The 27,585-nt window shown below is 42.2% G+C and overlaps 1 protein-coding gene across 1 annotated transcript; it reads left to right on the plus strand.

Moving 5' to 3' along the window:
* The first annotated feature begins 1,961 nt into the window (after positions 1 to 1,961).
* Positions 1,962 to 18,679, plus strand: LOC132818135 (tetraspanin-36-like). The gene is given in 8 exon segments (XM_060828870.1): positions 1,962 to 2,336; positions 8,358 to 8,518; positions 8,520 to 8,547; positions 13,179 to 13,253; positions 14,117 to 14,212; positions 14,362 to 14,511; positions 16,590 to 16,673; positions 17,507 to 18,679. Coding segments are annotated over 8 exon segments (741 nt in total). The 5' UTR covers positions 1,962 to 2,276; the 3' UTR covers positions 17,594 to 18,679.
* The last annotated feature ends 8,906 nt before the right edge of the window (positions 18,680 to 27,585 follow it).

Below are 27,585 nucleotides of genomic sequence, written 5' to 3' on the forward strand. Positions count from 1 at the left end.
ATAGTAAACAACTATTATGAAGCTATTTTGTCTGGAGTGTGGGAGGCCAACGGGTGATCTTATTGAGATTTACAAAGTCGTAATGGGCATGGATAGGATGAATAGTCAAGGTATTTTCCTTAGGAAGGAATTCCAAAACTTGGGGGCATAGGTTTAAGTTGAGAGGGACAAAATTTAAAATGGATCTAAGGGGCAACATTTTCACACAGAGGTTGGTGTGTATTTGAATAAACCGCCAGAGGAAGTGATGGAGGCTGCTACAATTACAACATTTAAAGGGCCAGGTCTATGAATAGAAAGGATTTAGAGGGATATGGACCAATTTCTGGCAATTGGGACTAGGATATTGACATGAACGAGTTGAACTAAAGGTTATGTTTCCACGCTGTACATCTCTATGACTCTGTGACTAGACATTATGGTAATTATCCTACATACAATGACAAATGGGAGAAATTGTTAACCAGGACCTACTTGCATAGACATAGCGTAAATGAAGATAAGGTTTCAGTTGGGAAAAATGTTGATCCTCTTATGGAAACTACTACAACTCTGATCATGAGATAAAAGTTAACAAAAGACCATGGTTCTCTCAAGGCATACAAAGAGGGAAATACCGGTATTTGAAGTGGATTCCAGGATCGACATATCCTTTGTGTCCATGAGCTATCAGATTAGCTGGGGTTTCTGTTCCTAACTCCTATCTGATGAGCCTCATTGTAAAAATGCATGGGGATACCCGTGAATGAATAGGCTGCAGTGTTATGCATAGTTAAATGGGCCACTGCAAGGCTGTTGTTTGATAACCTCCCTTTCTGAAAAGGTGATGGAAATAGAATTTTTAAAGCACTTGATGAGCAGCCTGAGTTAAAATCACACCATGAGAATTTATGAAATTGTGTTCGAGAAATCTGGTCACTTTTTGGGTGCTGCCATATTACCAAAATCCAGTTGGCTCACTTCCTGCCAACCTGCCAGGTCTGGCCTGGCCTGCATATAACTACTTCAGGACTATGTAGTTGACTCAATGACTTCGGAGAAAACTATGGCTGGGCAGCATACACCATATTGCTCACAATCAAAAAACCATGTTTCAAAGAAAAGAGGAAGACAAACCATCTGAAAGAGTTGGTCATGGACCAGACACACGTTGAGACAAGGATTATAAATAGGGGTATGGAATACAAAGAGATCTTGAGAACTCTTCACAATATATTAGTCCTTGACAAAAAAAACGTTGAAAATTTAAGTGAGATAATGATGTGGAAATTGCCATGGTTTCAGGTAGGACCTAAACTGATGCACATATTGGAATCTTGTGCAAAGATGGTTCCCATTTGGTTGTTGTCTAGAGTAGAGGCTAAATAAACTCATGGGTCACTGAGTTGTGTAATGATTTTAAAGGATTTTGTCAGCTCTTTCAATGGTCCAATGGATATTGTCTTGATGTGGTGCTATGCCACAGAAAATCCCAGATTTGATTTCAGTCTGTCTGAGTGCTTCAAACTTGTTTGTACATTCTGAGCTCTGGAGAGAAATATCATCTCAGATTCTTATTTCTCATGGGTGTCCTGTATTTTCTGTCCATGTCGGAAAGAGACTATGTGTACATGTCAAGTGAGCAAAGAATGTGCCTTATCTAATGATGCTGCCTTGGGTGGAATAAACATGGTGACACTCTGGATTCACATTTGAGAAACTTCTGTGGCAAGATAAGTCAAGGAGCTCAGCAGATTGTTTTCCCATCACACTGGAGTGACACTATTACTTGGCTGACATGGCTATGAGATAGTATTACATGGCTGTGATGCAATGATGACTTTTAATGTAAAGCCTTTAACAAACAATACCCTGCAGAGGCTCATTGTATGGAGTCAGACGTAAAGAATAGCCACTTTGGCAGACTGACAGTGCGCATGGAGCTCCTCTAAAGTCAAATGTCAAAGTTTACAGCAGTGTGGAAGAACTAACAGCTGTCGGAACAGCAAACAACGAGTAAATGGGAGTGAATTAATTCTTAAGTTCACTCTGGAGAGCGCTAGGACCCCGCCGCAGTGGAAACCGGTCTCAGTAACTGGGGATCATTAGTCATGTGCGGCTTATGTCATTACATGTGAACTAATTGTCAGGTGCTGAGAGAGAGAGAGAGAGGAGCTTTCGAGCAAACGGGATAAAAGGGGTTCGCAGTTTCCAAAACCCTGTCAGTACGCAAAGTTGAATCAGCTTGGCAAGTTTTTGGTACTTGGATTTACTCCCGTAACTTGTTCACAGCCATCATGGATTGTGGCGTGTTTACCTCCAAAAGTGTTTTACTTTTCCTCAGCCTTATTTTCTGGGTGAGTTTATTTTAATTAACCTCTCTATTTTGAACAAATATAGTCAAATTTGTGGCTCCAGCAGAAGTGATTTTTCGACTGAGTGTGTTTTGGAAGATCGTTTTCCCAGACCCAGTTAACAAAGTGCGGTTAGCTGTAACTTAAATCCTTATTCATAAACCAGTTTAGGTTTTTCATGTGACTGTCGACGACGGTCCCTTAAAGAAACTTCAAATAACTTCAGAACACATACTGGTTCAACCCATAACTTAAAATGTAGGTCCAATACTTCAGCTTTCAAACCCTGCTATTCTTTAATGGGGAATATGCAGTGAATATCTTGCTAACATCATAAATGCTGGAATGTTACAACCAATTTCCCCTCCAGTTTTAAGTGCATTTAAGTCGTCATTGGACAGGCAAATACACCTACATGGAATAGTGTAGGTGGAACGGGCTTCAGATTAATATGACAGGGCGGCGCAACATCGAGGGCCGAAGGGCCTGTAATGTTCTATAACTTAATTCGGCCCGTTTTTTAATGGCGCTACAGTACAGCGTTCTTTTGTGCCCCACCCGCATCTGTGACAATGACTGTGGCTGCACCTAGGACGACAAAGCAAACGAGCGTTGAACCCAGATTATCTCCTCTGGGCAAGGTACACTATCATGCCATAACTTCCCCGTGTCCTTCTTTTAACAGGCTAGTTTTGAAGTGAGTGGAACATAGGCTGAAAGGCCTGCTCTTGCACAATTTTATCACGTGTACTGACATGATGATACCATTCTCGGGTAATTCTATCTACACATGGTCTATATCCTTCTATCCATGTCTATATAAATGCTGCTTATATACTATCAGCTACCACTTTACCTTCCTCTCCCCACACTTAAACCTATGCCCTCTCTTGACAAGACAGACTACCTATCCACCCTATCTATGCCTCAATTTCTTTGTGTACTTTTGTCTCTACTCTAACAGAAACAATCCAAGTGTGTTTAACCTCCTTTTGAGCCATTTAACCAAACTGATAGCCCTTCAGGAACACGGTAACTACACTTTCCAAACTACACTTAAATTCAGATGTAATGTTGGAGGCTAGTGATGCATTCCAGCTGCAGTGGTGCCCATTGCTTGTGGTAAGGTTTAGTATATAATCCTGGATATGGATATAACTAAACACCACTTGGGGTATATTGAATCTTTAATCAGCCTTGCAAAATAACTACCTATAGGCCAATGGGCATATAAATTCATGTTCAAAAATTAACACTTCTAAAGTCATCAAACTTGATCAATTGCCTAAACTCCAATTTGAATTCTTGCCAACACTGCCTTCAATTACCTGAACTTATGACAAATGAGACTTTTGTCTTGATTCTATTTAGCCTTAGAAACCAATCTAGGGCTGCTTCATTGAGGTGAAGCTTGAACTAATCCTACCATGGCAACAATGGCTTGCATGTTTCCCTCTTTCTCCTCACCCTTCCAAGCCACCATTTCTAGTGTAAGGCTGTGTTTTTAAATGGAGACTTGTTGAAATGATGGCAGTAGAGGAACTTGTTTACACACTGGCTCCAGTCCAACATTTAACTGTAAATGGAAACTACTTCCTCTTTTGAAGTTGTTTCGTAACTTGACTCTAATGTCTCTTGTGCTAGCCTGTCCATACTTTCAAATCCTGACCACGATTTGAATAATGAAATCTGACTAGTTAAACTTCAGAGCTTTAACTTCATGGGTGAAAGAATTGACAATAACTTTATCAAATCCCTCTTGAGATGAAAGGGACAAGGAGAAATCCTATAGAAAGGAATGCAGAGCAATCTGGAATTTCCCCTCCCTGGGAAAGAATCAAAGGAACACAAACTAGCTCTCTTAGAGGTAAGATTGCTTGATAACATGCTGATTTGTGACAAATGGGCATTCCTTCAGACTTTTGCCCTGGGGTAAAGGGATAAATTGCAAGACAGGCAACACTGAAAGTAACAAGAACTGCAAGATGTAGACTTGAGTCTTGAAGTGTAATATTGGGGATGACATGTCACACCACAACTTGGAAGAGAAAACTACAATTCCAGGAATCTTCAGCAGAACTTTGAAGAACAACACTGCATGAGCCCTAGACACTTCTGCAAACAGACTGGTCTGAAGTTGTAGTTAAATTCAATCATTAATCAGGTAATAGCTGAACAGAGGCTTAACTAAACTGAATTTTTTTTTCTGGTTGCTATAAGCCAAGTTTAAACAATTTGTTTCACTGATTCTGCAATTCAATTGCCAAATTAAAATTCAAGTGTGGTAATTTACACCCTGTGCTTCTAGCATTTATCTTCCTCATTCAGAGGATAAGTGTTGCTGGTCAGGCCAGCATTTATTGGACATTGCCAATGTCTCCAAGATAGTCAACCACATTGCTGTGCATCTAGATTTGTGTGTGGGTCTGACTGGGTAAGGATGTCTATTTCCTTTCCCTAAAAGACATTGGTGAACCGGATAAGGTTTTTCTGATAATCCAACAAAGATTCATGATCTTTAGATTCCTAATTCCTCTTTATTGAATTCAAATTTCTGCCTTGGTGGAATTCAAACCTGGCTCTCCAAACATTATCTGGGTCTCTGGATTAACATGCCAATGATAATACCACCAGGCCACTGATGTCTCCATGCCTGAATTTCAGATCCACAGGCATTTTTAAATCTAGTTTTTTAGAAAAATCTAAACTAGGCAATGCCATAATGTGACATCCTTGTTGGATGGTTTGTATTGCTCATGGCCCATATGAGGAAACTCTAGACAAGAGAATATAGTAATAATTTCCATGGTTCCTGTTCATGAATCCTCACCAAGGTTTTCTTAGAATCAATTTAAAGTGCAGTTACTATCTTGTTTGCCACGAACCAGCCACAGAACAACTTGGAAACTTCCAGTTTTTCTTGGTGGAAATTGAGTCATAATACAATACTCGTAAACCAAAGTACAAAAGGTGAGCAAACATGCATTTCCAGATTGAGTGCTAAGCTTGAATGCAGTGGAAGTTCTTAAGACCAGATTTGTCCTCCAGTAGGATGAAACACACTGAAGGTCCTCCTCACTTTTTTGAGGCCCACATCACATTTGTCCCTTTTTAGGTTAAAAGGGTATCGGATACACTAAGACCACAACCTAAAAGATGGCATGTGGCTTGAAGGAAACTGACAAAATTTATACATCCAAATCAAAGTCCTGAAGTTCCCTCCTATCAGCGCTGTAGATATCTCAAGGCTGACTTTGATTTTATTAGACTTAAAATCATGAGGGGCATAGATGGGATGATTAGCAGAGATCATCTCTCCCAGGGTAATGGAGCCTAGAACTAGAGGGTATATGTTTAGGGTGAGAGGAGACCTACAGGGCAATGTTCTCACTAGAATGAGCTGCCAGAGGAAGTAGAGGCTGATTCAATTTCAACATTGAAAAGGCATCTGGATGGGTTATGAATAGGAAGAAATTGGAGGGATATGGGCCAAGTGCTGGCAAATGGGTTTAGCTTTGGTTGGGATACTCTTCAGTAGACTTGGACTGAAGGGGCTGTTTGTTGTATGACTGACTTGGAACAGTAAGGATTAATGACTGCTTACAACACTATCATGTGCTCATGTTAAAATCTTTCTTAAACCATGTGATCTCATTCTGAAGCCCAGTATAAGATATTTCATGAAACATGTTTCATCAGCTTTTATCACAAGATGTCCCAGAACCACCACAATAATGCAGGATTACTTGAGCCCCTGAAGTGGTATGATTTTTTTTAGATTAGATTCACTACAGTGCAGAAAGAGGCCCTTTGGCCCAACCAGTCCCCACAGACCCTCTGAGTAACACACCCAGACCCATTTCTCTCTCTGACAAATGTACCTAACACTATGATCAATATAGCATAGCCAATTCACATGACCTGCACAGCTTTGGACTGTGGGAGGAAACTGGAGCACCCAGAGGAAACCTACACAGGGAGAATGTGTGCAAATTCCACACTGTAGTGAGACTGGAATCAAACCTGGGACCCTGGCGCTGAGGCAGCAGCACTAACCACTGCCACCCTCAGTATCTAGAATCCTTACTGTCCCTACTGGAAGGGCTTATGCCCAAAACATCAATTCACCTGCTCCTTGGATGCTGTCTGACTTGTTGTGCTTTTTCAACTCTGATCTCCAGCATCTGCAGTTGTCCCTTTCTACTGCTACATCTACTCTTCTGACAGTCTTTTAATATAGGGTCTTGAGGGGAGAATGAAAAGGAACAGTTGGGAGCTCTTGAGCTGGCTGGATACACCATTTAGGAAGGAGGTTCTCTCTCTACTGCACCCCCGCCCCATGAGGATCATTGCAGTAATCTTAACTGTCTTCTGGGATCAGAAGCAAGGGTCAGTATGGGGAGGCAGGGACCTGAAGTAAGTTTGTATTTACAAGGGGAAGCTGGAAAAGATTGACTTGTAAAGATGCCTCTTTGGGAGGAACCTTGAATCACAATTATGCTGCAGAAGAAAGCCATTTGGCCCATGTCTGCATCAGCTGAGTGCTTTAACATAATGCCATTCTCCTTTTTTCTCCCCAGAGCCTTGCACATCTTTTTTTATTCAAACAATCTATTGTGTTCTGCTTCCTACTTTGTCAGTGCATTTCCAATTGTAAATGTGCCTTTTTTAACCTTGTCCTCTTGTTTTGACATAGCTGAAAGATAATTGTGAAGCTAGCACAAGACTTTACCTTCCAAAAATATTCATTGTATGCTATATCAGTCAAGTTTGCATGATAGTGTCAGGTATGATCTCTTCAAGAGGTGTATTTTGTCCTGCTTTCAGGAGGTTGAGATTGCAGTGGTGAGCAATCTGTTCCAAGCCATAAATAGCTTGAGGTCAGGTTTTTACTATTCTACCAGTGAATGGGTGGAGTAATCACACTCTTTGAACACCCTTACACTTGCCTTTTTTTAAAATGGGAAAGTTGGTGTTTAGACTAACCCCATGATATATCTGAAGGGGGTTTGGTCTGGTCCATAACATCAGCTACTGAAATCTGGAGATATGAAAGTAAATCTTTGTGCTATCCCTTCTGGTTAGCTTGTAGCACTCTAATCATTTGGCTTCAGTTTGGATCCATTTTCTACAATATCACCTTTCTAGAAAAAGGACAAATGGTAAACTGGTAAATTGATTATCCTGGTAAATCCAGATGCGTACCAGAAATTATATCTGCCATGTCAGCTGTTGACTGCTGACTGGTCACTGGCAATTGAGTCTCAATCTTGAAGCCTTGCACCCTCAGGTGAGCGCTCAACTTTGGGCTATCTATAACTTTGCCCCTATTTCAAACATCAGTTAGGTTTTTGATATTACTGTGAACACAATCTGCCTTTTGAAAGATTAGTTGACACTTGTACCATCAAACACAGGAACATCACTCCCCTCTATCAATATTTTCCTCTTTTTTTTGAGAAGCCAAATCTTTCCTGACTACAAACTGTTTGCTCTTACTGACTCCTGTAATGTTATGCATCCATCTACAATGTGACCACTGGCACCATCCAAAGAATGACCACCATCCATCTGCATGGCATCTTGTTTTCAGTGCTTGGCAACTCCATGTCTAGTAGAGTTGCCAACTAAGATTGTATTCATAGGATTCTAGGTCCTATGTAAACCTTGAAACATGAGTTTCTTTTTGTGGTGTTCTTTTCCTGCCTTGTTCTGCAAAGCAGTTTGAGAGAATCTTGGCTGACTAATTTCTAGAGTGTAAGTGGATCCATGATGACCACCTGACATCAATTTAATCAGTTGGCAGCCCTAATTACCATTTCAGGTAATATGTAATGTACATGCTTAACAATGTCATGGTGGCTGCCTTTTTGTCTTGTCATCCCAAGTCAAAGCATTTATTAAAGCTCCAGTTTGAGTCATAAGGTTTGTTGACCAGTGAATACATAGCTACAATTGTAACTTGAGTGGTGCAATTTACCTCTTGCATTGAACAAGTGTTTAACTGCGATCTTTCTCTTTCAGGCTGCAGGGGCTGTTCTCTCCTATGTAGGAGCCATCTTGCTATCCACCTACAGAAACTACACCAACTTCTTTCAGGATAGATATGTTGTGTTACCAGCTTTGGTGATCATTGCCATAGCCCTTATAATGTTTGTTATTGGTGTTATTGGATGCTGCTCAACTGAGGGAATCTCGCTTTGGATTGGGATTGGTGAGTTTTGCTAGGACTTGATTCTTTGACATGAAGGGTTTTCTTGTACTTCTGGGTCTTATGTTTCAAGCATTAGCCCTTAATGAGAATTAACTGTCCTACTCCTCTGCTGTCTGCCTTACTGTGCTTTTCAAGTACTACTTTTTTTAAAGACTGATTTTCTCTAGCATATGTAGTCCTCCCTTTCTCCAATACTAATGGGCATTGTTGGTCCCACAGTGGGACCCATATAGAACACAACAGTACAGCTCAGGAATGGGTCCACTAGCCCATGCTGCTATGCCAAACATGATGCCAAATTAAACTATTCTCCTCTTCCTGCTTTTGGTACATATCCCTCCACTTGCATATTCATGTAATTATCTAGGTCTCAATGTGTCTATCTCTACCCATGACAGCACATTCTGGACTCTTGTCACTTATGTTTCTCGATTGTTTTAAAAAAAACTGTCCCTCATCTCTTGCACTCCTCTCCATCTCCCCTCCTTTTCCCCATCCCCCAATCTTAAACACACCCTAATTCTAAGCCTCCCCACTCTTGGAGTGGAGGATTCTAACAGTCAACCTTACCTATGCATAGTGATAGACTGCTATCAAATGCCTCTGTCACGGCAGAGAATGGTCTTTCCTTTCTGCTCATGTCCTCTAGTCAGGGCAGCATCCTGGTAAACCTTGTCTGCACCCTCTCCAAGCCTCCCCATCCTTTCGTATAATGTAGCAACTTGCATTGAATGTAATTCTAGTGTGGCCTAAAGCTTAACAAAACTGACATGACATCAACTTTTTGGTCAGGGAATGGAGCACAATAAAAGCAAACATGCCATACACCTTTATCACTGTCTACTTGTGTGGCCATTTTCAGGGAGCTATGGTCATGAACCCCAAGATCCTGCTGTACACTACTGTTCAGGGTCCTGCCACTAACTGTCCAATTTCCCTAACATTTGGTCTCCCAAAGTGCAGCACCTTAACTGGATTAAACTCAAATTGCTACTTCTCTGCTCACTTTTTGCAACTGATTCATATCCTGCTGTAGTCTTTGCAGATCTTATTATCTGCAAGCTTACCAAGCTGTCTACATCTTTATTCAAGTCACTTATTTTAGAAAAACAACTACTGTCTCACTTGATGTCCCAGTAAGACACCAAGTTTGAGGCCTCCAGCTTAGGGAAAATGAGCTTATACCCACTGCCTTCTGTGAACAAATCAATTCTGAATTCATGCATCTAATGTTCTGGATGAGCCTACCAGAAGGGGCCTTGTCTAAAGAGATTTTAAACAACATTACCCTTTCCTCCAGTCACCAGTTCAAGTCAATTAAGTTACCAAGAAATGATCTGCCTTGCACAAACCCTTGCTTTTCCAAATATACACAAATCCTATCCCTAAGACTGCTCTCTAACAGATTTCCAAACACCAATGTAAGACTTGCTGGTAGCTAGTTTTCTAGCTTATCCCTATGTTCTTTGAACAGAAACATTTAGATCCCAGTCCTCTGGGATATCTCCTAATGAGGATACAAAGATCTTTGTCAAGGCCCCAACAATTTCCTCTTGCTCCTACCTGGGATGGTAGATATGGTCAGGCCCTGGGGACTTAACTGTTAGTGCTCTTTAAGACATCAAACACCTTTTTTTTTTTTCAATGCCTTAGCCTATTAGCATGCTCTACCCCTCATCCTTCCCCTCACCCTGTGAAAACTGAAAAGCACTCATTTAGGATCACCTATGCTACCAAGTACCAGTTCCCTCCCTGGACAGTCCTATCTCCTGGAATGGTTTGGGATTCTCCTTAACCTGACTTGCCCAGGTAATTTTAGTCCCTCTGTTCTCCTAATTCCCTGTTTGGTTTTTCTGCTTTGTCTCCATTTGCCCTGTCAGTTTAGCTGCCTAAACCTTGCATAGGCTGCTTTTTTCCTTTTTTTATCCAAGGGTCCTTTACCTGGCCATCCTTATACTTCCTCTCCTGGTACATGCCACTGAACTGTAATCAGTAGGACATTTAACAATTTCAAAATGTTAAATGTGGGCTTGCTTGATAGCAACAACTCCCAATTAACACTCCCTAGCTTATGCCTAATACTGGCAAAATTTGCTGCCCTCAATTTAGTACCTTACCAGAACATCCTGACTTATCCTTGTCCATAATAACTTAAGGAGTTGTGATCTTTGTTGCCAAAATGCACAAAGTCCAGTCACCTGGCCAGACTCATTAGCCAAAACCAGTCCAGTATGGCATCTCTTTTTTTTAGACTATCCACATGCTGTTTCAAGAAACCCTCTTGGGTGCTGGCTCTCTTGCTGAGGTTTTACACAAGATGCAAATTGTTACAAACAGTTTACTTACAGCCTGTACATGCTAGGTAACCCTCTTTGATATGCCTTGGCTGTGTCAAGTCAGGGGCTCCAATAAAGAAAACTCACCCCTTTATAAAGGTCATTGGTAATGCTCAGATACTCTGGCTCCTCCCCTGTCACATGCCACTCATGATCCCCAGCCACTCTCTTACCATTAGACCATAAGACTTCGGAGTGGAAGTAAGGCCATTCAGCCCATCGAGCCCACTCTGTCATTCAATCTTGGCTGGGCATTTCAACTCCACTTATCAGCATTCTCCCTGTAGTCCTTAATTCCTTGTGACATCAATAACTTATCAATATCTGCCTTGAACACATTTAGCATCCCAGCCTCCACTGCACTCTGCAGCAATGAATTCCACAGGCCCACCCCACACTGGCTGAAGAAATGTCTCCGCATTTCTGTTCTGAATTGACTCCCTGTAATTCTAAGGCTGTGTCCACAGGTCCTAGTCTCCTCACCTAACAAACAATTTCCTAGCATCCACCCTTTCCAAGCCATGTATTATCTTGTAAGTTTCTATTAAGTCTCCCCTTAATCTTCTAAACTCCAATGAATATAATCCCAGGATCCTCAGATGTTCCTCATATGTTAGACCTACCATTCCAGGGATCATCCATGTGAATCTCAGCTGGACACGTTCCAGTGCCAGTATGTCCTTCCTGAGGTGTGGGGACCAAAGCTGGACACAGTACTCCAAATGGGGCCTAACCAGAGCTTTATAAAGTCTCAGTAGCACAATGGTGTCTTTATATTCCAACCCTCAATTCCTGAAGGGCTCATGCCTGAAATGTCAATTCTCCTCCTCTTTGGATGCTGCTTGACCTGGTGTGCTCTTCCAGCTACACATTGTCAGCTCTTGAGATAAATGACAACATTGCATTCACTTTCTTAATCAGACTCAACCTGCATCTTTACCTTCAAAGAATCCTCGACTAGCACTCCCAGATCCCTTTGTACTCTGGCTTTACGAATTTTCTCACGGTTTAGAAAGTAGTCTATGCTTTTATTGTTTTTTGCAAAGTGCAAGACCTTGCATTTGCTCAGGTTGAATTCCATCAGCCATTTCCTGGACCACTCTCTCAAACTGTCTAGATCCTTCTGCAGCCTCCCCACTTCCTCAGTGCTACCTGCCTGTCCACTTAACTTCGTATCATCAGCAAACTTTGCTACAATGCCCCTAGTCCCTTCATCCAGATCATTAAGATATAAAGCAAACAGCTGTGGCCCCAACACTGAACCCTGCAGGACACTGCTTGTCACCAGCTGCCATTCTGAAAAAACCTTTTATCCCAACTCTCTGCCTTCTGTCAGACAGCCAATCCTCAATCCATACCAGTAGCTCACCTCAAACACCATGGGCCCCTCACCTTGCTCCACAGCCTCCCATGTGGCACCTTATCAAAGGCCTTTGGAAAGTCTAGATAGACCACATCCACTGGGTTTCCCTGGTCTAACCTACTTGTCACCTCTTCAAAGAATTCCAACAGGTTTGTCAGGCATGACCTCCCCTTACTAAATCCATGTTGACTTGTTCTAATCAGAGTCCTCCTTAATGATGGATTCTAGAATTTTACCAACAACTGAGGTTAGGCTAATTGGCCTATAATTTTCCATCTTTTGTCTTGATCCTTTCTTGAACAAGGGAGTTACAACAGCCATCTTCCAATCATCTGGGACTTTCCCTGACTCCAGCAACTCTTGAAAAGGTCTCAACCAATGCCTCTGCTATTACAATCACATGTTACCCCAGGTACAATAGTAGGATGCAATCATCTCCAATGTAAATACCCTAATCCTGGGGAATCATTATGCAGACTATTTCTAACTTATTGATTTCCCTAGATCACATAGGTATGATGTACCTAGCTTTGGGGGATGGCAATAAGTTCTTCTGAATGGAAGTGGATGGATGGATACTAATCTTTGAACATTACAGATGTGCTTCATACATTCTGCCCCATATAAGCCTCTCTAAAGGAGACTCTGACAATATTGGAAATTAGTCAGTCACTATGACAACCCTGTTGCCTACATATTTGTTCCTCTATACCTTGGTGACTGTTGGGATGCCTGTTATACTCCTATCTGTAACTGCATCTTTTCCTATTGAGCTCTACCCATATTTCCTGAGGTTTAAACTGTCCACTTGTTTGTCATTTTTAAGGTGGCACAGTTCTGATCCCTTTGATCTGTTCTTGGAAGCTTTTAATATTTGACTAAATGTAAAGCTGGATGGTGTTCAGTGTTCTAATCATCTCTTTTTTTCTTAGTTTATGATTGTACTATTGATCATCTTTGCTGCTGAAGTGGCTGCCTTTGTTCTGGGATTTGTCTACAAAGGAAAGGTACTGGATTCAATTGGTAACTTTTCCTTGTGCTAAATGTCTCCACCCTCCCCATCTTTGAGGCTTGATCAATTAAATTGACTTTTTTTTCTAAATGGGGTTCACAAAGGGAACATTGCTATAGAGTCAGTGTAAATTTTGGACAGATCAGCAAGACTAAACTTGAGTGGTTTGCCAAGTATCTCTGCCAGACCCACTGCCAACTAGACCATGAATTCCCCTTCCCATTCCTTTTCTGACATGATCTTACTTGGCCTCCTCCCTTGCCACAATGAACCAAACTGCAAATGAAGAACAACACCTTCTGTCTAAGCAACTTACAACCCAAAAGACTCAACATTTGAGTTCTCCAATTTCAAATAACCTTCTTCCCTTTCCCTGACTCCCTTCCCAGCCACCAACCAAATTCATTCCTCCCACTTGACCAGCCAAGTTGAACCCTTTGCCTGTCCACACCATCCCAATCTCTGCCACCACCTTACCTGCAGCTCCCCTCACTACCCCCATCCTGAAGGGTTAAACCTAAAATGTTGACTTCTCACTCACCACCTGATCCTGTTTGGTTGCTGTTCTTCCAGCTGCCTGCCTGAGTACCTAACTACCAGCAAACTCTCTGGAACAGCTGCTGCAGTACCACAATTCCAGACTATTGAAATGTACCTTCCTCCCCACTGACATTCTGAAAACTAATCTTGAGTATTAAATATTCCCAAAAATTATCATTCTATAGTTCAACTGTGGGATTCCCAGTTAATGACTAACACCAGCTTATTCTGCAGTTCTTAGTTTTGAGACTTTTGGGTGGAATTGTGAATGGTCTCCAATTTGAGACACTAACAGTTCTCATTTGCCACTTCCTATAGGTGCATGAAGGTGTGGAGTCAACTATGACTGCTGTCTTTTCAAAATATGATGGCAAGAATGTTGAGAGCAATACTGTGAACTACTTGCAGGAACAGGTAAGTTTAACATGTTTAGTGCTTGATTTTAGAGGTGTCACTGGGGCCACCCCAGCAAGCAAATTCTAGTAGAGCAGACTGGTTGTTTAAGTCAAATTTGCATTGATGATGCTCTATTGCATTTGGAAATTGACTTTTTTCTTTTTCAGATGGCATGCTGTGGGTTGAAAAACTACACCTATTGGAATACCACCAATTGGTTCATCAAGGGCAACCAGACTTATCCCCTCAGCTGTTGCAAGCATCAATTCTCCAACTGCACAGGAAGCCCAAGTCATCCTGAGCTCCTTAATACAGCAGTATGGATTTATGATCATTTTAATACCTCCACTTTTGCCTGTTTCTAAATAACTTGAGGTTAGCTGCAACATTCTCAGTGGTACTGGAAAAGCACAGCTGGTCAGGCAGCATGAGGAACAGGAAAGATGTTTCAAGCATATGCTCTTGAACATAGTCTGTTAGCAAGAATTGTAGCTGTCCTAATTCATGGCTTTCTATATGGAGTTAGTGATTCAAATATTAGGATAAGAGGAGGCTGAAGAATATTTCTAAATATGTAATTTTAATCTGGTCATACAGTTCCCTGTATTCCTATACTTTTTTTATGGTAGTGAATGTCCCTCATAGTTTTGTTGAATCTACCCAATATTGAATGTCCAAAATCTAATTGATATTTCATAGTAGCCTTTCTACCTCCAGTTCAGTTCACAACTACACCACCAAACCTGAACTTGCAGGTAGTGCTCCAGTACTGAATTTTTGGAAAGTCAACATTGAAGTGACTAAGTTTGGTAAACCTTAATTTTTTTCCTGAAATTATTAAATAATGCAACTGCACCACACATTCTGAACAAACTATCTTATTCAGTACAAATTTTCTGGTGAATTTAAGATGCTTCACCTCACAGGGCTTGCAGAGCCATGTCAAACCTCTCCCTGATGAAAGGTAATGGCCCTTCCTTTACACCAAAATCTTTACATCAATTAATGTCCATAAGACACCCCCAGCCATTCAAGATAAAATGCAGTAATCCCATCGCCTTGCCTCTAGAAACAATATAGTCCAGATCTGGTGTGAATTTTAACTGTTGGAGAGTAGTCAAATTCCAACTAAATGTTCCTATTGATCCCTGAATAGGGGGTGAAAGTATAAATTGACTCCTATTATTCAGAGCAATGTAACTTCTAGCAATCTAGCTGTCAGCCAAGGACATCAAACTTCCTGCAAGTTAGCAGAGACAGTTAACACCTTTTTTTAATATCTCAATCAGGTAATTGACCCTGTGATTATCCTTAAATTTTCCCAGTCATTGTTGTGCAGCAATTGTTTTTCTTATGACTAAATGTGTAATGTTAGTTTCAACCTCAGGGGTTGAGGTGTAATATTTTTAGGATCACCCCAACACCTGAATTGCTATTTTTAATTAGATGGACCAAAGGGTCTGTTTCCATGCTACACTGGTCCATGCTGACCAATCCTAAAGCTATCACTGGCTCTGAACCTATCCTGATGCTCTTTGTGGTGTAATTGAAGCTGCTGCCACACCACCTCTGGCAGCTCATTCAAACGTAACCATAGTGCAGATTTTCATTGAGGAATTCTACTTGAGTCATTCTTTTTGATTAAAATATTCCATGTTGCATCAAATGAACTTCATTTCTAATTTAAAAGAAGAAATCTTCTCCCAAAGCTGAAGGAGTGTAAATTAAAACTAAATGCTTTGGGCATTTCAGCTTTAAAATGTCCAGATTTTTAATGGTTGGAAGACTTGCTCTTTTAAGCGAAAGAAGTCTCATGAACTTTTTAATGCCTTTGGACATTCCTGAAACATCTGTGATCTGGCTTGGATCAAACACTGTCCTCTTTATGTGAGAAAAGCAAACTAGATTTCTTCATTTGAAGCTGTAGGTGAGGGGTTAAGATTTTTAAAATGTAGGCATTGTCAATGGCAGCAATTGTGTTAAACTGGCTTGCTTGGCCACTTCACCATTGTGGCTGGCTTTTAACTGCCTTCTGGACTCATGGAGCTGCATGTAGAGCTGACAAAGGATGGGAAGTACCCATTGACTTTTCAATTTTGGAGCTTAAATTGAATTTCATGTTTTTTGCCTCCTAAAATGGTAGGATTTGAACCAGTGCTCCACTCAAACCAGTGTTTGATTTGGTGACTTTTCTCACTCCTCTCTACAAATGAAATGAAAGTTACTTGCTAGGGAAAACTAATTTTAACCCAGGCATTGAGTGAAAACTTTTTTTGTGCCATGTTACATGGAAGTTGGTCTAGAAGTTTCTTCAGTGACTGCAGTTTCAATGACTAAGACTGTCACTTTTGGACACTAGATTGATTTCTAACAAAAAACATTTTTGTTTAAACAGGGATGTGAGATGAAGTTGGAGACTGGCCTCGAATCCATTCTGAGTTATGCCATGCTAGTTATTCTGGGATTTGCCATAATCAAGGTATTGAATTTTCACTCTTGAATCCAGCGTTTTGCTCTTGAAATAAAAGATCTGCTCACTGAGGTAGATGGCCATCAAGATATCAACTTAAGAGTTGATTTAACATGGCTTGAGTATTCAAGAAACAAATACAACTGATTTTTTTTTAATTCCAATGCCATTAGTCAGTTTTAGATCACTTATCTTGCTGCCCTGTTAGTTGAATGGGTGGGCTCTATATATTTTCTTGCTAAGAACAATTTGAAGGCCCTCTAACCATGAGCAGACAGCAATCCAAGGTGGTTGCTGCAATCAGTGCCTCTCAATGTACTCAGTGGCCAGACCCCCTTTATGGAGGGAAAGTTTGTAATCTGCTTGGTCAATGTTATGACACCCAGAGATAGGACACTACTGCAGCATCAAAGCCTTTTGAAGGAGAAATACTAGCTGACAAGTGACTGCATGTATGGTTCTAATTCACAGCAAATACCAGTCAGTTTTTTAGTTACAACACTAGCCCTCTAGTCTACTGCCAGAAGGCCACCTTCATTTTGGCAATTTAAGAATTAGAAAATTTTTCAAAGGGCTTTGGAAATTCCAACTTGTGTTGACAGTGGCCTTGGAATATTGGATTAGCCAGCTGATATTTGCCTCTAATCCAACCTGTCAATTTTGCTGAAGGGGGAGCATTCTAGCATGGTGGCTGACAAAAATTGTCTGCATGTTCCTTCCCAATCACGCAAGTGATTGCATTCTCTTCTGGTAGTAATGTTTGTAGTTTTATTGCCACTGCTTGTTTCTATATGTTTAAACCAGACACTGACTAAATTTCATCCCTAATTTTTCACTACCAGTTTTTTGGAATGATCAGCATTTGTGTGATTGGCTGCAGACAAAAACAGATGGATTACCAACCACTTCCTTCTGGATTATATGCATGAAGAAAATCTCCAGCTTTAAGAACTTGGTGAAACCTTGCACTCCATTGTTCAGAACCACCGAACTGGAAACTCTGGAATTTCTCCATAAAATGGAAGTTATCACCACATTCACATCTACCCAGTCTCTGAAGTATTTACTTTGCAATGAACATTGTGCAGACTATAATCTCTAGAATACCTTTCTCCCTTTAACTTTGCTTGTGAAGCTTTGTTGTCATTTAACATGAATTACAACCAATGCACACTCTTCTGAATCACTTGACATGACACGGTTAAATGCTTTTTTTGGATTGAGTAAACTGAATTTCTCTAGGGGGTGGAGGTGTGAAAACTAGGGATTGAACCACTATTTGTTTGGATTAATGAACTACTTTTCCCTGCACAAGTGGATTTGGTCTTGACCACTAATGTGAATCTGTTTTATATCTGGGATTTTACTGCATTCTGTAAATACTGCAGCCACTGGCTTTAAACAAATCTTGTTCTCTCTGCACAGTAATTGCAGTAAGAATTTAACCTTTGAACAGAAGCTGGAATTTTTTGAAATTAACCATGCTTGTTTTCACTCTTTAGCTATAAATAAGAATCTGCTATGAATAGCTAACTTGTCAGCTGCAGTGTAAATATACACAAATGGCTACATTAAATCTGCATCCTCTTCAAAATGAATTCACTTTCTCTTTTAACTGGTATCTTAAATGTGCTCATAGCCAATTGTCACTTTTTTGGTCTGAACAGATGCAAGGTCTGACTGCATTAGTGTATGTTGAATATTAAGAAAATGTAAATCAATACTTCAGAACTGGTGGTGGAAGAGAAGGCATTTGGATGCCATCAATTCACTCCATACATTTAACTCCTGAATAGCTTGGTTTTGTCACATTGATGCTAGTTAGCAACTGAATCAATCCCTCTTTCATTCCATTGTTGAGACTGACCAAGATTCAAGTGCAAAGCTTGTAAGCTTAAATCTGCTCAATTTAACTAGGCTCAGTTACAGAAAAATAAAATAAATCATTGTAGTAAACTGCTTTGTAAAAGCATTTTGCCAACTAAAATGTTATGATTTTAGTGCTTCTCTGAATAAATGACTTAATATTTTGTGTACTTGGCTTTCTTTGCTTCTTATTTAACACCAGAATACTGCACAACCTGACTCTTTTCTAGGACCATGACTGCAGTTAACAACAAGACCTCCAGAGGTAGAGGAGAGAATCCATTATTTATCAGGAAATTAATATTGTAGTTACATTATATCCTTGTATAGATTAGTAACATGGTTTGAGCTTGCTCTGCTTTTTGAGGCTAATGAAATTGTAGTTACACTCTCTGACCATTTCTCAAGGTGTCTACAGAATGAGTTGCCAGAGGAAGTGGGGGTTTGTAAAAGTAAAACATTTTACCCACACAGCTGCGTTTTCTATGAATATGGACCAAATCTTGTGGTTCTGTTTGCCAAACTGGGAATTTGTTTCAGATGTTCCATCCCCTGTCTAGGTGACCTCCTCAGTGGTGGAGGCCTCTGGCATTTATACTGGTTTGAATCTACTGCTTCCAGTTGTCAGTTCCAGCTGTCCCTGCAGTGGCTGGTATATTGGGTCCAGGTTGATGTGCTTATTGATTGACTGACTCAGTGGATGAGTGCCATGCCTCTGAATCTGGATGAATTCCTAGAGGCATGGCACTCTATCTGTGGATGAGTGCCATGCCTCTAGGAATTCATCCAGATTCAGAGGCATAGCACTCATCCACTGAGTCAGTCAATCAATAAGCACATCAACCTGGACCCAATATACCAGCCACTGCAGGGACAGCTAGAACTGACCACTGGAAGCAGTAGATTCAAACCAGTATAAATGCCAGAGGAAACATCACAGCACTTCACAGGAGGCTCCCAAGCACTGAGGATGTCACCTAGACAGGGGATGAAACATCTGCAACACATTCCCAGCTCTGCAAACAGAACCACAACAAGCACCCAAGCTATAAATCTTCTCCCAAACTTTGAATATGGACCAAATGCTGGCAGATGGAAACTAGATTAGCTTACACCTCTGATCAGCATGGAGAAGTTGGACTAAGGGTTTGTTCCATGCTGGACATCAATCGCTGCCTGCCTAGCATTTGTCTGCACCTATGTTGCCCTTGTATAGGGGTGAGCTATCTTGAACTACTGCCTCCCAGCACCAGAACTGGGTTTCCATTCCACAATGTCTGGCTATGTGGAGCTTGTGCTCACACAGTGGGGAGGAGGAAGGGGTGCCAGGGTGCTGCTATCATAAACTTAACCTCTTGGTAGGTTCCCATACCATTTTCAGGCCACAGGAAAACCATTCCATTGCTTTATGGCAGTTGACTGCAGTGTTCAGCACTAATGTCATCAAGGTGGTTAAAAACAATGACTGCAGATGCTGGAAACCAGATTCTGGATCAGTGGTGCTGGAAGACCACAGCAGTTCAGGCAGCATCTAACAAGCAGTGAAATTGACATTTTGGGCAAAAGCCCTTCATCAGGAATAAAGGCAGTGAGCCTGAAGTGTGGAGAGATAAGCTAGAGGGGGGTGGGGAGAAAGTAGCATAGCGTACAATGGGTGAGTCAAACAATCTCTCTTTTGCTCTTAATGGTGGGAAGGTTGTTGGAGCAGCTGAAGATGGTTGGGCCTAGGACACTGTGGAACTGCTGCTGAGAACACTGAGCTCCAGTAACCAGTTGTCTTCCTCTTGTTAGCTGTAACTCCAACCAATGCAAGCTTGCACCTGATACCCATTGATCCCAGTTCTGTTAGGGCTCCTTGATACCATACTTAGCCGTTGACATCAAGCCACATTTGACTATCACATTCCCCTTGCCCCTGGAATTCAACTCTGGGCCATGTTTTAACCAAAGCTGTACAGAGATCAGAAATTGGTCATGGTGGAACCCAAATGGGATGGTAGTGCTATCCAGCAGCTCCTGATCAATGTTTAACTGTCATCATTTCTTTAAACTGATGATCGAGTGGATTTGATGTGCAGTAATTGGTTGATTTGTCGTCCTTTTTGTGTACAGGACAACTGGGCATTTTTTTTTAACGTTGGTAGATGTTTGTGCTACAAGTGTACTGGATCAGCTTGGCTTAGGAGTGGCAAATTCTGGAGCATAAATGGGCAGCAGTGGTTAGCACTGCTACCTCACAGCACCAGAGACCCAGGTTTAATTCCCACCTCAGGTGACAGTCTGTGTGGAGTTTGCACATTCACCCCATGTCTGTGGGTTTCCTCCCAGGTGCTCCACTTTCTTCCCACAGTCCAAAAATGTGCAGGTTAGGTGAATTGGCCACGCTAAATTGCCTGTAGTGTTAGGTGAAGGGGTAAATGTAGGGGAGTGGGTCTGGATGGGTTGCACTTCAGCAGGTCTGTGTGGACCTGTTGGGCTGGAGGGCCTGTTTCCACACTGAAAGTAATCTAAATCTTCAGTACTATTGCTGGATTATTCAGGCCCATCACCTTTCACTATCTAGTGCCTTCCCTTTTTTGTTTCTTAAGCAGATTGGATTCACTCCACATGATCAAGACTGGTATCTGAGATGCTGGGAATCACTGGAGGAGATGGATTGCCTAACGCAATAGACATTTTTCTGTCCGAGCACACACACACTTAGATTTTCACACAATCAGTCTCTAAGTATATGTTACAGCAATGCTGTATAAGTAAATTTAACATACTACAATTGGAAATGTTTACTTTCATTGTGAAGGCATGTCTTTTTTATAAGATTATGCATCTTTTTGTGTTTCATCATCTGCACACCAAGATCCAGATCACTAATGTATCAGAAAAAGCAAGGATTCAAAGACTGACTGGGGAAGTTCACTTCAGACTTTCCTCAAACCTGAAAACTATCCATTGTCTATTACTGATTCCTATTAGCCAGTTCTGCCTCCACTGGTTGGTCCATAATGTTCGTGACCTGCACCACAAGAAAAGGCACATTGAGTTGGTGTGCAATGTGGATTCCTGAACTGTATACAATACTCTAGTTTAGACCTAATCAACTGTGCCAGTGTAATCTTCCTGACCTTAAATACTTTGCCTCACCTAACCGTCCTGCTCCTTATCCCACCCATTTCTTTTCTATATAGCCATAGAAGACTTTGGGGCCTGCCTTTGCACTGCACTGCTTCCAAGATTGCCATATCCTCCTTTGGTATTCACACTGCTCACAGAACAACAGATATAGTTTAAGCAGGAACTTGTATACTTTAAAACTGTCTTCTCATATACTGTGTCACTTGGAATTCATGTCTTGGATTTGAGAAATTATTGTAAATCAAACTGATACATATGAGAATAGTGTAGATCAAACAAAAGCTCCAAGTGATCTAGAAAATGGAGTTCTGCAGCAATCCAGACGAACCTCAATTATCCAAAGGACACAGGTGGGGAGTATTTCACTGTCAATTGAATACCAGATAACATAGTTTAGCCAAGCATCAGGATCTTGCCAGATAATCAAGTTTCCTTTAATTTAGAAATGTCTTCAGGTCAGATCAGTCATACCAAGGAAACTTTATTTTCTAGTAAGTTATGTAAAATAGTAACATTATTTGGTTAGCCATCTTAAATCAAGTAGTTGAATTAGTATAGCATAACTCTTTATCTGGATACATGATAAGAAGCAGCTAGCTGCAGGTTTTAGCTTGCTGCTCGGTAAAAATAGAACCTCATCACCTCAGGAGATCTCCCACCCACAGCTTCCAACCTCATTCCGGGAGCCCTGCACTGCCCGGTTCTACCTCCTTCCCAAGATCACAAGCCTGACCCCCTGGCTGACCCATTGTCTCAGCATGCTCCTGCCCCACTGACCTCATTTCTACCTACCTCGACACTGTCCTATACCCCCTTAGTACAGGAACTCCCACATACGTTCGAGACACCACCCACGCCCTCCACCTCCTCCAATACTTCTGTTTCCCTGACCCCCAACGCCTCATCTTCACCATGGATTTCCAATCCCTCTACACCTCCATCCGCCATGACCAGGGCCTCCAAGCCCTCCGTTTTTTCCTCTCCAGACGTCCCCAACAGTACCCTTCCACTGACACTCTCATTCGTTTGGCCGAACTGGTCCTCAACCCTAACAATTTCTCCTTTGAATCCTCCCACTTCCTCCCTACCAAAGGGGTAGCCATGGGCACACATATGGGCCCCAGCTATGCCTGTCTCTTTGTTGGCTACGTAGAACAGTTGATCTTCCGTAATTATACCGGCACCACTCCCCACCTCTTCCTCCGCTACATTGATGACTGCATTGGTGCCACCTCGTGCTCCCGCGAGGAGGTTGAGCAATTCATCAACTTCACCAACACATTCCACCCTGACCTTAAATTTGCCTGGACCATCTCTGACACCTCCCTCCCCTTCCTGGACCTCTTCATCTCCATTAATGACGACCGACTTGACACTGACATTTTTTACAAACCCACCGACTCCCACAGCTACCTGGATTACACCTCTTCCCAACCTACCTCTTGCAAAAATGCCATCCCGTATTCCCAATTCCTCCGCCTCCGCCGTATCTGCTCCCAGGAGGGCCAGTTCCACCACAGAACACACCAGATGGCCTCCTTCTTTAGAGACCGCAATTTCCCTTCCCACGTGGTTAAAGATGCCCGCCAATGCATCTCGCCCACATTCCTGACCTCCGCCCTCAGACCCCACCCCTCCAACCGTAACAAGGACAGAACGCCCCTGGTGCTCACCTTCCACCCTACCAACCTTCACATAAACCAAATCATCTGCCAACATTTCCGCCACCTCCAAAAAGACCCCACCACCAGGGATATATTTCCCTCCCCACCCCTTTCCGCCTTCCGCAAAGCCCGTTCCCTCTGTGACTACCTGGTCAGGTCCCCGCCCCCCTACAACCCACCCTCCCATCCTGGCACTTTCCCCTGCCACCGCAGGAATTGTAAAACCTGTGCCCATACCTCCTCCCTCACCTCTATCCAAGGCCTTAAAGGAGCCTTCCACATCCATCAAGGTTTTACCTGCACATCCACTAATATCATTTATTGTATCCGTTGCTCCCAATGCGGTCTCCTCTACATTGGGGAGAGTGGACGCCTCCGAGCAGAGCGCTTTAGGGAACATCTCCGGGTCAACCACACCGACTTGTGGCCCAACATTTCAACTCCCCCTCCCACTCTGCTGAGGACATGGAGGTCCTGGGCCTCCTTCACCGCCGCTCCCTCACCACCAGATGCCTGGAAGAAGAACGCCTCACCTTCCGCCTCGGAACACTTCAACCCCAGGGCATCAATGTGTACTTCAACAGTTTCCTCATTTACCCTTCCCCACCTCACCCTAGTTCCAAACTTCCAGCTCAGCACTGTCCCCATGACTTGTCCTACCTGCCTACCTTCTTTTCCACCTTTCCACTCCACCCTCCTCCTTGACCTATCACCTTCATCCCCTCCCCCACTCACTTATTGTATTCTATGCTACTTTCTCCCCACCCCCACCCTCCTCTAGTTTATCTCTCCACCCTTCAGGCTCTCTGCCTTTATTCCTGATGAAGGGCTTTTGCCCGAAACGTCGATTTTACTGCTCCTCGGATGCTGCCTGAATTGCTGTGCTCTTCCAGCACCAGTAATCCAGAATTGAGCTTGCTGCTGTCAAGTGATTATTAAATGTGCCCAAAAGCCACTTCATGACCTTGGAGGATAAGAATCTCTGTTTAACAGGGATCTGGAATTTGAAAATATCAAATTGCAAGTTTGAGGGGGAGTCGTAATTACTTCAGTTATGGCTAGGTAACACACCATCATGCTGCAATGCGAATATACACAATTTCCTCAAAAACGTTCAAGATGACTGTGCTATTTTCTCAACTTAACGCTCCTGAGTTGAATTAATGATTAATGTAAATGAGATGAAAGTCCTATGGGTTTTAAAAGTTTAAGAGGATGTTGAACATGGGTGAAAATGCATTATGTAAATATCTATATAGGATAGCCTACTATTCCATTACTAAATCTCTCATGCCCCTCATTCTGGATTGTTTCTCTGCTACTACAACTAAAAATACTTCCTAATAAATTGTGAACTGTTGTGAATATGTGAAATGAATGGAAATCTTTTATTTTACAAATTATTTTACTGATTAGATTAAAACCCAAGAAACAGCAAAGCAAAGGTTTTTAATTAGTCTCTATCTTCAATTAGCTAATGGCATTACATATTTTTGTTCAAATGTAGATCGGGACTAGGAAATGACAATTTTCATAATCAAATACTTGAGGGAGATAGTTACTTATCAGTTGCTTCTCACAAAGGCACTCAGCTTTTCTAGCATCAAACCATTAGGCCTCAGGAGATCAGGAAAAATGTTTTCCAGAGTGAGGACCTTGTCCCATTTGGAGCTGATTTTTCACAGCATGATGCTTCCAAATACATTGGAGTCTCTGGCTTTGAGACTGCCTGATCTACCTTCCAAGAGGAGGCCGCTAAGTTGTTATGTACAGCTTCTTAATGTGACAGGCTCCATAAGAATGTGCCAATTATTACTATCTTAATTAGGGACAGATTTGGTTGCATCTAATTGTGTCACAATCCCTGCCACCAATTTAACTCCTGCAGAGGTGACAGCATGTCCTGGAACTGACGTAATGTGTTTTGCCTGTTGGTTTCATGCCCCCTGTGCATTTGACATTGAAAATTCACAGTGTGCACAAATGTTGTAGACTGTAGAGTGTTCTAGAACATAGAACATCGACCAGTACAGCACAGAACAGGCCGTTCAGCCCACGATGTTGTGCTGACCATTGATCCTCATGTAAGGTAAACCTAACGTATGAACCCTCAAATTTCTGTGACCATATACATGTCCAGCAGTCTCTTAAATATCCCCAATGACCTCGCCTCCACAACTGCTGCTGGCAACGTATTCCATGCTCTCACAAATCTCTGCGTAAAGAACCTGCCTCTGACATCCCCTCTATACTTTCCACCACACAGCTTAAAACCATGACCCCTCATGTTAACAATTGCTGCCCTGGGAAAAAGTCTCTGGCTATCAACTCTACCTATGCCTTTCACTATCTTGTACACCTCAATTAGGCCTCTCTCTTCCTTCTTTTTTCCAATGAAAAAAGTCTGAGCTCAGTCAATCTCTCTTCGTAAGATAAGCCCTCCATTCCAAGCTGCATCCTGGTAAACCTCCTCTGAACCCTCTCCAAAGTATCCACATCTTTCCTATAATAGGGCGACCAGAACTGGACACAGTATTCCAAGTGCGGTCTAACCAAAGTTTTATAGAGCTGCAACAAGATCTCACGGCTCTTAAATTCAATCTCCCTTTTAATGAAAGCCAAAACACCATATGCTTTCTTAATAACCCTGTCCACCTGAGTGGCGATTTTAAGGGATCTATGTACTTGCACACCAAGATCCGGCTGTTCCTCCACACTGCCAAGAATCCTGTCTTTAATCTTGTACTCAACTTCCAAGTTTGACCTTCCAAAATGCATTCCTCGCATTTATCCAGGTTGAACTCCACCTGCCACCTCTCAGCCCAACTCTGCATCCTGTCAATGTCACGCTGCAGCCTACAACAGTCCTCTATACTGTCAATGACACCTCCAACCTTTGTGTAATCTGCAAACTTGCTAACCCATCCCTCAATCTCCTCATCCAAGTCATTAATAAAAATTACAAAGAGTAGAGGCCCAAGAACAGAGCCCTGTGGAACACTGCTCACCATTGACTTCCAGGCAGAATATTTTCCTTCTACTACCACTCGCTGTCTTCTGTTGACCAGCCAATTCTGTATCCAGACAGCTAAATTTCCCTGTATCCAATTCCTCCTGACCTTCTGAACGAGCCTACCATGGGGAACCTTATCAAATGCCTTACTGAAGTCCACATACACCACATCTACCGCTCGACTCTCATCAACTTGTCTAGTAATATCCTCAAAGAACTCAATAAGATTTGTGAGGCATGACCTGCCCATCACAAAGCTGTGCTGACTGCCTTTAATCAAGCCATGCTCTTCCAGATGGTCATAAATCCTATCCCTCGGAATCCTTTCTAACACCTTGCAGACGACAGACATGAGACTGACTGGTCTGTAATTGCCGGGGATTTCTCTATTTCCTTTCTTGAAGAGAGGAATTACATTTGCCTCCCTCCAGTCCTCAGGTACGACTCCGGTGGAGAGCGAGGATGTAAAGATCTTCGCAAGCGGCGAAGCAATCACATTTCTCACTTCCCAAAGCAGCCAAGGACAAATCTGGTCCGGCCTTAGCGACTTGTCAATCTCAATGTCTGTCAAAATGTTCAGCATATCAGCTTCCTCAATCACTATCTGTTCCAGCATGCTTACCTGCTCTTCAATGGTTTCATTCACTACAAGGTCCTTTTCTTTAGTAAAGACAGAAGCAAAAAGCTCATGTAGGGCTTCCCCTATCTCCTCAGACTCTATACATAAATTCACTATGCTATCCCTGATCGGCCCTACTCTTTCTTTGATCATCCTCTTATTCCTCACATATGTCTAAAATGACTTTGGATTCTCCCTAATCCTACCTGCCAAGCCTTTTTCATGCCCCCTCCTGGATCTCCTCAGACCATTTTTGAGCTCCTTCCTTGCCTGCCTGTAATCCTCCAGAGCTGAGCAAGACCCTTGCTTCCTCCACCTTCTTTCTTTTGACGAGAAGCTCCTCCGCTCTCGTCATCCAAGGTTCCTTTACCTTAACCCTTCTTGCCTATCTCAGAGGAACACATTTATGCATCACTCGCAACAACTGTTCCTTAAACAGTCTCCATATGTCTATAGTGTCCTTTCCATGGAACAATTGTTCCAGTCCATGCTTCCCAACTCATGTCTGATAGTATCATAGTTTCCTTTTCCCCAATTAAAAATGCCTGCTTCTCTCCTTCTCCATAGCTATGTCGAATGTGAGGCAGTTGTGGTCACTATCACCAAAATGCTCTCCCACCGCAAGGT

Source organism: Hemiscyllium ocellatum, chromosome 1 (assembly GCF_020745735.1).
Source record: "Hemiscyllium ocellatum isolate sHemOce1 chromosome 1, sHemOce1.pat.X.cur, whole genome shotgun sequence".
Classification (NCBI taxonomy): domain Eukaryota; kingdom Metazoa; phylum Chordata; class Chondrichthyes; order Orectolobiformes; family Hemiscylliidae; genus Hemiscyllium; species Hemiscyllium ocellatum.